General features: G+C 37.3%; 1 protein-coding gene across 1 annotated transcript in view; it reads left to right on the forward strand.

Annotated features, from left to right (window-relative positions):
- Positions 1 to 4,096, forward strand: part of EMC2 (ER membrane protein complex subunit 2) — a 37,201-nt gene extending 33,105 nt beyond the window's left edge. Inside the window, exon 11 of the mRNA XM_048286261.1 lies at positions 3,001 to 4,096. Coding sequence (XP_048142218.1) covers positions 3,001 to 3,087 — 87 coding nt within the window. The 3' untranslated portion in view covers positions 3,088 to 4,096. The remainder of the gene's footprint in view (positions 1 to 3,000) is intronic.
- The last annotated feature ends 8,545 nt before the right edge of the window (positions 4,097 to 12,641 follow it).

A 12,641-nucleotide genomic window follows, 5' to 3' on the forward strand; every position in this document is an offset into this window, starting at 1 on the left:
TCCTGATTTGGATATCTAGACAAATTATGTGAAATTGTGACTTCAAATTCCAAGTTATTAATGCAAAAAGTTACTTTTGAGCAATTGTCTTGCAGTGAGATCATTCCCCGTTTTCAGTTTGGATTTGAACTTGAATTATCAGCAGTTTTCTCAGTTATTTTGGAAAACTGCCTTTATTTTTTCAAATAACTGGCTATAGTTGCTTTTTTATTATTTAGGGTTTTTTTTTGTTTTTATATGCAATTCACTTGAAATATTTTTACTAGTCCCCTTCTTTCAATTTATTCTGTCATTCAAGCAGTGTGCTTTGGCACTTGATTTTTGCTTTTTCTGTGCATTCTTCTATGAAATCAGAGAAACTTCTTAGTTTATTGTCATTTAAAAAAAGCAATGTTTGAGTATAAATAGAAAACCTTATTTCACCAATGTCAGACTGTGCAGCACTGTCTTTACAGGAAAACATGGTGATAAAGAATAATTAAAAAAATTTCTGAAAAGCACAGATATTTGACACTCCATCTAGTTAATATACTTATTTTGATGTTAAATATGTAACCATCGTTGCTGATTAGTACTTCTCATCTGTGTCTAATCTAGGAGAAATGTAAACTTCTTCAGGAAGACAGAAAGGTTTTGTAGCTAGGGCTGCTGTATGGAGCTGGAATTCCTGGCTGCTAACACATCCTCTGAAAAAAAAAAAGAGGTCATTATTTTCCAGGCTTCTTAAATTTAATTGACTGGGTGGAAAAAAACCCAAATAAAATTTAATTTTAATCTTGTATTTCAGAAGTTAGTGAAGTAGTCACTATTCAAAGAATTAGTTTTAAGTTTATTATTACTATAAGCTTACTTTTGCCTTATGACTGGGAAACTGGATCATTCCATCTGTGCAGACCCCGAGAAGAACTTCTGTCTGTTCTAACTGAGGACATGAGTCATAGTTACCTTACCACCAAAACAAAATAAGGCTACCTGGTGCTCTTCAATTAGGTAATTGGTTTAGCATGTCCTCTGGTAGAAGCATTTCAGCAGAGGCAGGCGAGTTTGATTAATGCTCACAAAAATCTTCAATGTGACCCTACTTGTAGTAATTTTCCAGATACATGCTTCTTGGGTACATTGCATAAATTCTTCTGTGTTAGCAATCTACATATTATTTATGGCTGGAGAGGTGATTTTGTTACTAACCATTTGGGAAACAGAAAATTAAATCATGACTTAAGAAATGGATTCCAGCTCAATCAGTCAAATTGCTGTGTAATGGCTGAATAGACAAAATAATTGTTTGTCAGGGCAAATTTGAAGTGATTACATTTCCAAGTGTACTTCTGGTTGTTATGACGCAGAGTGGTTTTATTTGTTCAGCTTAAACTACATGTCAGTATCATGAAGCCAACCGCTCTTGAAATTAGCAAGTAGCATTTTTTTAAACTAATGTCATATGTCAATTTTGCCAGTGTCCATGGCGAGAATAAGAAAAAATTTTCTATTTTGAAGCTTTTCTCTGCATGCTTTCTGTGTGGCTTGCAAAGTGTGCTTTTTGACCACAGTATATTTAGGCTTCTGTGCTTTTTATTGAAATTTCTGAATGCTTTGAGTTTGAAGCAGGTTTTCACTTGAAACTTTTGACTTCTGTTTTTAACTTGCTTGTTTTTGTGAAAGGATTTGGAATTCCCAAGTGTCTGTTTAATGTGAACAAAGAGAGGATATTTTATTCAATCAGGTATAAGCAAAAGTTGCTGCTTTCACCTTGGAGTGTTAAGAAATCTTGGATTTTCCTCTGAAGCTGACTATTGCATGGCACTCTGGAAACTGCACAACCTGAGCAATGGGTTTATATATACTACTAGAATCAAAACCTGGCACATCAGTTAATCACCTGGAAATAAAAAACGTGAAAATACAGTGTTTTCAGTACATCTCTAAGCTGTAAAGTGTTGTCACAGTAACAACATTTCTCCTAACTATTTAATTTGAAATAGCTTATCATTTGCTGTGCCAAAACTATGTTTTTAAAAAACTCGGTGCTGATTGGGAGTCGCAATGCTAGATTGTAGCCCTGGGGTCAAAAGCAGGTTAACAGGTCCTGCAGCTTGTTGCTGGTGTGATATTACCTGAGTTTGATGACTTAATCTTTCTTAACAGGTCATGAAGAGTTTGCTAAATTAAGTTAATTACAAGAGAGAAGGGACACATTATAAATCAAGGACTAACTATGCGAGACACCAGTGGTATTTGAAATAAAAAACTTCAAATTGAAAATTTATTGAGTGTTTAGATTTAAGTAGAGAATTTAAGTAGAGAATAACATTTAAGTAGAGAATAGACTGTTTTACTAGAAGCAAGTTTTAGTTACCATTTCTGTAATTTCTTTACCACCCCTTCCAACCTGAAATGCAAAACGTTTTAGTGCAGGTGTATTAAAAATGGTTAGGAGTTTCCTTTGACTAAAGACCAACCTGGTCAATGAATCCCCTGTGTTAGGTATGGCTGATGAGCGATGGGAATTGTCAGTATCATTAGAAAAACCCTTGAGCTCAACATGGAGTGGTCAGCATTTCCTGTCCTTCTGCCCCTTCCTTTCTAAAGTCATTAGTAGTATTTATTAAGCTGTATCTTGCTTTCTTATCAAGACAGACTTATTTCAAATGTTCTCTGAAATTGCCATTTTAATAGTAGGCTACAGTCAAGTACAATGTCATCACTCATGGTTACTTTGAACCATAAAATATATGTTGTCTGGATTATTTCATAGTAAATCTTGATAAGTAGAGCTTTTTCTGTCTTGTTTTAACAAAAAGTAATTTGTCTTTGCTTCATAGAAGGAGGGTGATATAGCTTGTATTCTGGTAAAAATTCTGAGTTTTAATTTTGTGCTTTTAAGTTTGTAGTAAATACAGTTAATTACCCGTATTTGATGTTTAGAACTGTTATTTTCACAGGTTTTAGACATAGAATTTCAGAAATATGACAAATAACCATCCTTTCTTTCCTGTTTAGTTTGCAGGTCGCAGTAAGAAAGAAACTAAATACTCTTTGAAGGCAGTGGAAGACATGTTGGAGACCCTGCAAATCACTCAGTCTTAGTTTGGCACAGAGATCTAATATGAAATTTTCCAACTCAACCTGTGGGTTATGTTACTCTAGTGCTGTTAAAAGTTAATTTTGTATTGATTAACATGCTATATAAAATAACATTTTATGAAAAGTAAAATGCCTATTTATTGCTGCTATAAAGAAATGCGATTATTACCCACTGAAATGAATAACTTATCCACATAAACAATATAAAGAAACGATGTGCTGCATATCAGTCTCCTCAGATTTTTGTATGTACAGTACCTGCTTCTAAGCCATAATTTGTAGAAATAAACTTGTTAAATGATTAAAAAAATATGGAGACTTATTGAACTTGCAAATGGAAATCACAAATTTACATATGTAGATTAATAACGTATGCTAAATATTTTTCTTACTTGCATATTTAAGAGTTAAAGCATGCTACAGAGGTACACTCTGGAAAATACATCAAGGAGTGATTATGAGTACACTTTATTAGAGAAGGTTTGTTACGGGTTTTTTTTAATGAATTGATATCTAATACTGTAGAAATGGAGAAAATTTGCTCATGGACTTTGCTTCAGAGGTGCTGTGGTACTGGCTTATGGCTAAAGACATTCTTCTCCATGGCTTTGTGGGCAAATGCTTCTGTGTCCACATAATTCTCCAATCAGTATATGGATATTCCCTCTTTTTTATTCCTTCTCTGTGTCCTTTGCTGTACTTGTGTTTCACATGGTGAATTTCAGCTGGGGCTCTGTGCTGGTCTCTACTGGTTCTGTGCCCCTGGTGTGGGCACCCCTTTGCTGTGATGCTTTGGCTTCTCCACACTGAGCAAGAGGTACTGCACTGAAAGGGTGACACGAGACAGCTTGTTCAGCTGCCTTGTACTTACTGGGGGATAGTGTTTGTTACACCATCAGCATGAAGCATCTGTCACACTGCAAAACTGTATTCTGTTTGTCTTTAGGCACTTGTTTATTTACTCAGATAATTAGTCAAACACCCTAATTAAAGCATTTTGCACTTCTGATCATTCTGGATGTTGTTCACATGTGTACTGTGGCAATTGAGTTGCACAGATGTCATTTCATTTACTACAGCTTCAGTAAGATTGCATAACAGCAGTAACATAGCCTTGGCAAATTCTAATAACAGCATTGCAGTGTTGTTTTCATGGCTGTTACAACCATCCAAGATTATTAGACTTTCAGATTTTATACTGCCTAATCTATATAGATGGGTAGGTTAAAGGCTGTGTATTAAAATGTCCTTGTTATGATCATGGACTTCATGTAATAAAACACAGCTGAGTTCCTTAAAAACAAAGCAGCAACAAAAACTTCCTTCAGAGCTTGAAAATTTGTATAACTGAGCTGTTTTTTGCATGAGACTGGGCCTTTAAGAAACATGTAGGATCTGACTCTTATCCATGAAGTAGGTTGGAGTCCAGTAGTGTGATAGAATGGGTGCCCTGCCATGAGAATTAATTGTATGTGGAATAATAAAATAGCTTAATTCACTGCTGTTGTGTTACAAAACTGCAAATACTGCCTAGTATTATATTCAATCATCTAATTCTAACTTGAGGAAATAGTGCACATCCTTTCATAATAATAATTCACAAACTGGCCTCAGAACAGTACTTGTGGGTAGATTATATATGCTTTGGGTGGAAAACCAGGAAAGTATCATAGTTGAACCTGTGTATTTCTGTTGTAGTCTTTGATTGTATGAGTGTGCCATCTAGAGTTTTAAGCCCTCATTAATGTTTTTTTTTTGTTGTACCTGCATCTCCTATAATTTGGTTGCATTTTAAAATGAAAAATCATGGGAAGTTGTACTGAAGGTTAAAATTACTTGGTACATAACATTTTACCTCCAAGGTATTAAAAACCAGTAGTGCAGTATTTTTGTGTAGCAGGCATCTGCTGCTGAAATGTGTTGTATATAAAGTTTTGTTCAGAGGCAGCGTTCAATATAACTATGTCAGACTTGGGTATTTAGTATATCAGTTTCTCTATAAGGAAATTTGTTCTTGTTTTCACTTATTTGATGACAATTTTTGTGTCATTTGGTTGCTTAGCAGCTTCTCATTTTCATTACTGCTTAGCATCTCTTTGAAATTACTATTTAGCACTCTGATTTGTGCTTGTATTTTGACAAAAATTCCACATAGTAGAGCTTACAAGTTAACCTTGCAAATATTTCTGACAAATTTGTGTTTACTTCAAAGGTTAAATAAATTACTCCTATGAAAATGCATGGGCGGTCTCTGACAGAGCTACTGAATTGCAGCAATGGAAACTGAGAGTATTTTCCATATTCAAACTTAAAAATAAAGTTTAAAAATCCTCTGTCTGCAGGAGAAGCAACTGCATGAAATGCCCTGAACTCTCAGCAAGGAAGGGCTTGCTGAGAAGAGTAGCTGTCATATAATTTGATCTTTGTAACAGAATTTTCCAGTTCTAGTAAATGATTTTGTAATGTTACAGATGGTATGTTTCATTAAAGAATAGGTTTTCAGAGAATGGGTTACTTAATTAACAAATGAACTTCATTATGTTCTGTATTGTGCTCTGACAGTGACAAATGCTACACAAAAATATTAGCAAGCATTCAGTCTCCTCTTTACAAAATAAAAGGCCATGTTTTCATACTGTTTTCAGTTGACAGCGAAAGCTTGGGACCTTTGCAATGCCAGGCTATGTAGTGATGAGCGTGTCTTTATTTTCTCAACCATACTTTGGTAACAGGCTTGACAAGGAGATCTCAGTGTTACCCAGTGAGGTAAAGGTTATTGAAGAGCCACCAAAACCTCCAGTTCTGCCTTTGTGATACAAGTTACTGGTGACTTCTTCAAAACCTTTTGTCCAAATGTTATACAATTCGTAGCTGCAAAAAGCACATCTTGTTTAGAATATATCCCTAAATCTCTTCAGTTCAGTGCCCAGAATATCTTGCAGTTGCTATTGGAAACTCTGTTATTAGTCAACGGAGGACTTCCTCTTGGCAGGGCTGTATTTGTAATGGCATCCATGTTTGCTAGTCACTGCATTTACAGTGGAACTTGTATTTCAGCCAGCTTTAGAAGGGAGGGGAAAAGGAAAGCAAATTAAACTTGACTTACTGGCATGAATTTGTTAGCTTCTTGTTACTTGCACTTTCATCTTCCAAGAACACCAACTGTAGCTACAGTCAGGTTTGCAATAATAATTCTTGTAATTTAAGAGTTTATATATATTCAGCTTTAAACCCAAAACTCTATTATAATCTAAACCATAGAGATCCCAGTGAAACAGTGCTGTGTGATGTGCACATATCCCCATATGCAGCAAAGGACTACTCCCACCCTCCTTCAAGTTGGTGTCAGATTAGAAGAGCATTAATACAGTTTTTGACTGTGGTTTTGTCTAGAAAATTAACACGGCTTAGTATTTCTCAAAATATTGCGTAGTACTTGCATTGTTCAGTGTATGAATAGAATTTTAGGGCTATTACTTAACTACGGCAGGTAGTCTACTGTACTACTGTCTACAGTAGGTCAACAGACTAGTTGAGTCTACCCAGAGACTAGTTACCAGGAATAACTGGGTCATTAATCTACCTGCCTTTTAAAAATAAACAGAAAAAAAACCCCACAAACAACAAAACCGAAAACAAAAAAAACCAACCAAACAAAAAACCCCCACCAAAACAACAACAACCAACCAACCAGAAAGACCAAAAAAAACCCCAGAGAAAAAAGAGAAATCAACCGCACCAAAGTCACCTGGTAAAGTTGTTTTTCAGCTGCTGGATGTGAAATGGAAAATGTTTATCAGTGCACTTCATAAGTGAATATATTTTGCCCTGTGGTGAGGAAATCCCCTGTACAAAGCTGTGCAATCCTTTCAATGCTTATCAGGCAGGAAATAAGGCTGGAGAGAAGCACACGGGCCTGTTCAACCCAGTGCCACAGTAGGGTTTCCACTGGCAAGTTGCAAAGAACATGCCATTCATGTGCACTCAGCATCCCAGAGCTGAGTAGTCATGGTGAAAAGTGCAAAATAAGCCTGGCCTGGCTCAGCCCAGAGCCTGCGGAGTTGGTGCTCAGGTCCGTGTGCTCAGAGACCCAGCACAGCACCTAAGCTTTGCTCAGCTGCCACTAGGGCTGCACATTGCTGTGAGTCTCCCTGCAGGATCTTGCTCCTACTAAGGACAGTCCTGTCCTCTGCTTTACTTTCTCTCCTTAGCATCTCCACAGCTGGAATCTTGCAGAAGATCTGTTTTTGCTTTGGGACTGGTGTAGAGGTGAGGGTACAGATGGATCAGCTTGCTGGAGTGATCCTGGCTCTGTAGGTTTTGCACATTATTGGCTTCAGTGCACTGAGTGACCAGTGCGCACCTAAAGGTCAGCATGTAAGCCTTTGCCTTGTGCTGAGTCTGCTCAAATCCTTTGTGGGTGCTTGACAAAGAATGGCTGAGTTTGGATGTGATCCGTGCTGAATGACCTGCGAGTGTATGGAAAGATCTGTTATGGTGACCTGGCGACTGCAGTTTGCGTCTCACAGTCACTGGGTCTTTTTGTGCGTCCTGTGAAACAGTGTGGGATGAATCACTTCAGGAAAACAGTTCCAGATGGGAGGCTCTTTATTCAAGGTCAAAGGGATGGCTGGAGGGAGGACGAGCCACCTTTTCAGCTTGTGTGAGTCAGCAGAGGTCCAGTAGCTCTCTGCCCTGTAGAACGTGACAAAATTTGCTGCACTTTTGCATTGCCAAAATAATGAGAGGTGTTAGTTTGTATTTAACAAAGAAAGAAATTGTGCAAAAATGTTTCTCTCCTCATCCGTGTGTACTTTAACTGCTTTTAATGCGACCTTGTTGATATTAGGGTTCCTCATGACATTGGGGTGGCACATAGGCATCTGCCTCAAGGCAGTGGAGAAAGACACATTTACAGTGACTGCTCACATGAGAAGTTTCTGGTGGGCTTCCATCATGGCAGGCCACAACCTGTTTGCACTGGCAATAGAAGCACTGCTTGTCTCATTGGTGGGGCTTGCTTAAATAAGATTCCTCTTAGGATCAAGGCTAATTTTCCCCAGAGAATGAAGGATCTTTTCCCAGATTTATAGTTTTTCTGTAGCAAGCTTTCAGGTTTTGGACATGATGTTTAGAAGTGAAACTTTAAACCAGGCAGATGTAATCCTCCCAGGAAGAGACTGCAAAAATCAACACTGAAGCAATTTCAAAAAAGTGAGCAGCAAGTAAAATTAACCATTGCCTCTGTTTATTTAGGTAATTGAGCTTGACACAGTGGTGTGTCTGACAAGTTGGTTTGTGTTTTTTATTCCATTAAATACAGATACGACACTCAAAGCTGTCACTGCCCATCTGAGAATATTTGTTTCAGTTTAGACTTTGGAAACCATGTAAATGTGGATAGATCACGAGGTGGGCAGCAGTGTAAGAAAACTACCCAGTAGAACTCTATCTTTTTCCCTGGACAGCTGTTGCAGTTTATTCTGTTTAAGTTAGAATCAAGAATGAAAACCATAAAAAATTAATAGATCTATTAAAAGTCAAGAGCTGCTGTGTCTGTTCAATTCTGAAATCAGTGTTGTTATTCCTTTTTTTAATTACATGATTATTCTATGGGCTGCTTGGCCATTATTAGCAGGCTTTATTGTAAGCTGGAAATATGTTTGAAAGATTCAAAGAGAGGATGAAAACTCTGAGAGATCTATAAATACCCTGGTATTTATGCAATTGAGATAAATTGTATATAAAATGAACACAGAATTTCTGTTTTAAACATATCAATAACATTTAGTGCCTTGTAACAATATTGTAATTGTAGTCATGCCAAGCTTTTTGATCAAAACTTCCCAGAAATGTGATGTCTGTATGGAGCCAAAAGCTCTAATAAGCTTTTAAGTAAAATTTGATTTAGTTAAGTGTAGGCACCACCCGGACTTAGAAAGGAGCCTTTGCTAATACAGATAATTTGTTCCTCTTGGGAAGCTCCCATGTTCAGGTAATTCTGAGCCTGATGGCCATATGAAAGAAACAGCTACAACTATTAGAGTGGTTTCAAAGAACATCAAAGTTTTTCCGTATACAAACCATCTTCTCAGTAAAGCAGAGATGTAGATGTGATAATTTGGGAGCTTCCTTGAGAGCAAATCAATACATGATACCATCATTGGAATTGGATGGACAAGCCAGGCAAGAGACTTATGTCTGTTTTCCTTTAGACCCTTTTTTTAATGTCCAGTGTGCTGCAGAAAAAGCCTTCTGTCATGGAAGTTTGGTGTTTCAGATGTCTAACTACATAGCAGGAAGTGAATTTGGGGGGTATGAGCCTGACAGGCTGGCAGGTGGCTGGGGTCAGTGCAAGGAGCAATGTCTTACACTGGTTCCAGGTTAACACCTGGGCTTTCTGTGCCAAGGCAGTAGGGCCTGGTACCCCATCTAACATCTGTGTTTAGGAGGAGAACAGTCTTTCTCGTGTCTTTTCAATGCCCAACCTTCGTATTCAATCTTCTGAATGCCTGTATAACATGAACAGTGCTTTTAAAATGAATTCCAGTGATTTCCCAGTTCAGGGGAGATCAATAATTCAATTTATTCCTTCCAGCTCTAGGCATCATACATACAAATATTTTGTTCAAAATGAGATCCTGGGCCCTATTTCTGGATTCCTATTTAGACAACAAAATTAGAGATGGAATTCTCCAAGTCATCAGCTCCCAGTTGGCTTTGCTGTCACTTTATTGATTCCAATTTTTTTTTTAAATCAGACTACATATTTAAGTGCTTAAGTGCTTAGACATGGATTTTATTCTTAAATTTAGGCACCATTTTTAAAAAAAAATTATTTTGTGTCCTTCATTTGCCAGATTCCTAAGTGGAAGCAGAACAGATAGTTGTCTGAATGGCGCTGTGTTTGTAAGCAGTTGAAGAGTGACTTTTCATAGACGGCCATCTGCATCTAAAGTAGAGAAAGAAAGCAATGAAAGTGATTGCTGACTAATGCAGTAAGATCAACATTTTAAACAAAATGAATGCAAAAAAGGCTACAGATACTGGAAATTGTAGGACTTAGTGAGGTTAGGGGTCTGCTTGAAATAAGGAAGGTGTAACAAAGTCTGTGCACTGCTGGGTTCTGGAGAAGCCCTGTGGTCTTTTTTCTTTGTGCCTCCATGTCCATTCCCACAGTCTCTTGCCTGTTGCGTCCCACCAGTTACATCTTTTGTGGTGGTTCTTTGGGGCAGGCTCCTGTCAATGTACTGTGGCCAACTGTGACATATGAGGATGGAGGGATGATGTCGGGGTGGTGGTTTTTCTATTGTTTTGTCCTGTTTCCTTTTCAGTAGTGGGTGAGACTTGAGAGTGTGTTCTTTGGCAGTGAACAAGAACTACCAGAAGACTGCCATATATTGGCTGTGTTCACTTACCTCTGGTCACTTCAGATATATGAGCCAGAGAAATCCAAAGTGTCAGGAGGATGTCTGCTGTTGTGACCCCAGTCATCAGAAGAAGTCTGTGGGACCAACGTTTCAGTGCCAACATGGGAGTAGGAGGGAGGGGAGCACAAATACCCTGAATGAAGAAGACTAAATAGATGGGAAGTTAACTACTGAGGACTTGCTACAATGCAAGGATTTCATTTTACAATAAAATTGAGGTTTGACTGCTGCTTTTGTTCCATAACAGAAAAAAGAAAAAGCCAACAGGAACCTTTTCACCACTGAAAAAGCCATACTCACAAAGTTTACTCCACACTGGATTACCAGTAACCTAATGTCTGAGTCATTTCCCTGTGTGGTAGGAGGTGAGGGTTTATGTCGTCTACCTGATTACAAGAGAATTTGAACTTGTGTTTCTTGTATTCCCAGCAAGTGACCTATCCATCATGTTGTGGGTCAAGTCTCTGGCCCAGAGATGGTAGGAAAAAAAGGAGAACTCAGTACAAGACAGCTTCTCTTGGCAGCTTGAAAAGAAAAACTTTGCCTTTCTTTCGTGGTGAACTTTATGTATCAGCAAACTACTGAAGTGTTAACTGAGCTTGAATAAAGTGAATTATCTTTCAGACATACAGATGCATCTTCAGATCATTAAGATTAACTCAGCACGTTGCTTAGCTCAGACATCAACTGACGTAACTGATGCTGGCAAGGAAGGTGCATGCCATTGCAAAGACAGATCTTAAAACATAACTTAATTTTTCTTACCTGCTTAAGGTTGGTGGGTTTTCATTTTTTATATGATTTTAGCAGGGTTAAGTAGATAAATTTCCTTATTATGCTGATCTTTCTACAAAAGACACCTGTAAATTCTGTTCTTTGTTTCATTAGTAATGTCTTATCTCTCAAGTCGTTCAGTTGGACTATGCAGTCCTTTTTCCCCTCCCTAAGTAGTTTAAAATATCTCTGGTGAAGTCTCTATGCAGAAAATAGTTTAACTTTGCTGGGAATTACCTTTTATTGGTTATTTTTCTCTTGTGCAGTGGGAGTTACATAAAGACAAAAATCTTGTGGGCAATGGTATAGTTCTGTAACCAACATGAAGCAACCTCCCATTTCCTGAGTTTTGTTACTAACTTGGCTCTGCAACATGGTTTAATTCAGTAATTTAGGGTTTTTCTCCTTCAGATTCCTCAAATGTAAAATACAATCAATGAACTCTTTGGTTCCCCCAAAAAATCACTGCTCATAGGTGTTGCTATGAAATTAATACATTGCTTACCAGTTTTATCCTGCTTAACTTCATAAATGTTATATTAGTAGTTGGCTGATCAACGAGCTAAATCTGTCTGGGGAAAGAAGTAATTTCTCCCAGGTAACAAGAAATTTATGTCATGTGGGTCATTCCAGTCAGTGTTTCGAGTGACAGGAAAGTGTAGGGTAAATTTGGCAGAATTCATGTACATTTTATACTGGCTCCAGATGTTTTAAGCATTCTACGCATTTTAAAAAATGGTCTTTTAATAGTTGAAGTGGTTATTAGTTTTTCTACTCAAACCGAACCTCAATGTGAGTAGCTGATGGATATAAATTAGCATGTCTTGCTAACCTAAAACTTTTATTATTTATCCATCTATATTTTCTATAGTTGTCAAGAGCTTTTGATCCTGTAGTCTTCATTGACTATATAAAAGATAATCTGCCATTTAGATTAACAAGAGAAATATATTTGAAATATATTGTAGGCAGAATTTTTACATGGTCTACTGCAAAACGATAGATCACACAGTAAAGGGATGTGGAATAAAGTATGAAAAGGGTTTGAAGAAAAAATGAGAAGTGGTTCTGAATGTTAGTGGGATCACAGCTAATCCTGAGATTAATTATTCTGTATACTGAGAGTTTGATCAGCTCTGATTTAACTCAGCAGGAGTTTTTATTTTGATCTGAATGTGAACTTGATTTTGTGACTTTTAGGTCAAATATTATATTCCATTAAAATACTAATTTATATTTTGTAAATAATTTTTAGACCATGTTCATTTATAAATCATAGCTTTCTCTACATTGAAGGTGCTGCACTGCCAAACACCTTGTAATGAATGGGACACGTGACAAGTCAAGTGTTTA

Source organism: Corvus hawaiiensis, chromosome 26, assembly GCF_020740725.1.
Source record: "Corvus hawaiiensis isolate bCorHaw1 chromosome 26, bCorHaw1.pri.cur, whole genome shotgun sequence".
Classification (NCBI taxonomy): domain Eukaryota; kingdom Metazoa; phylum Chordata; class Aves; order Passeriformes; family Corvidae; genus Corvus; species Corvus hawaiiensis.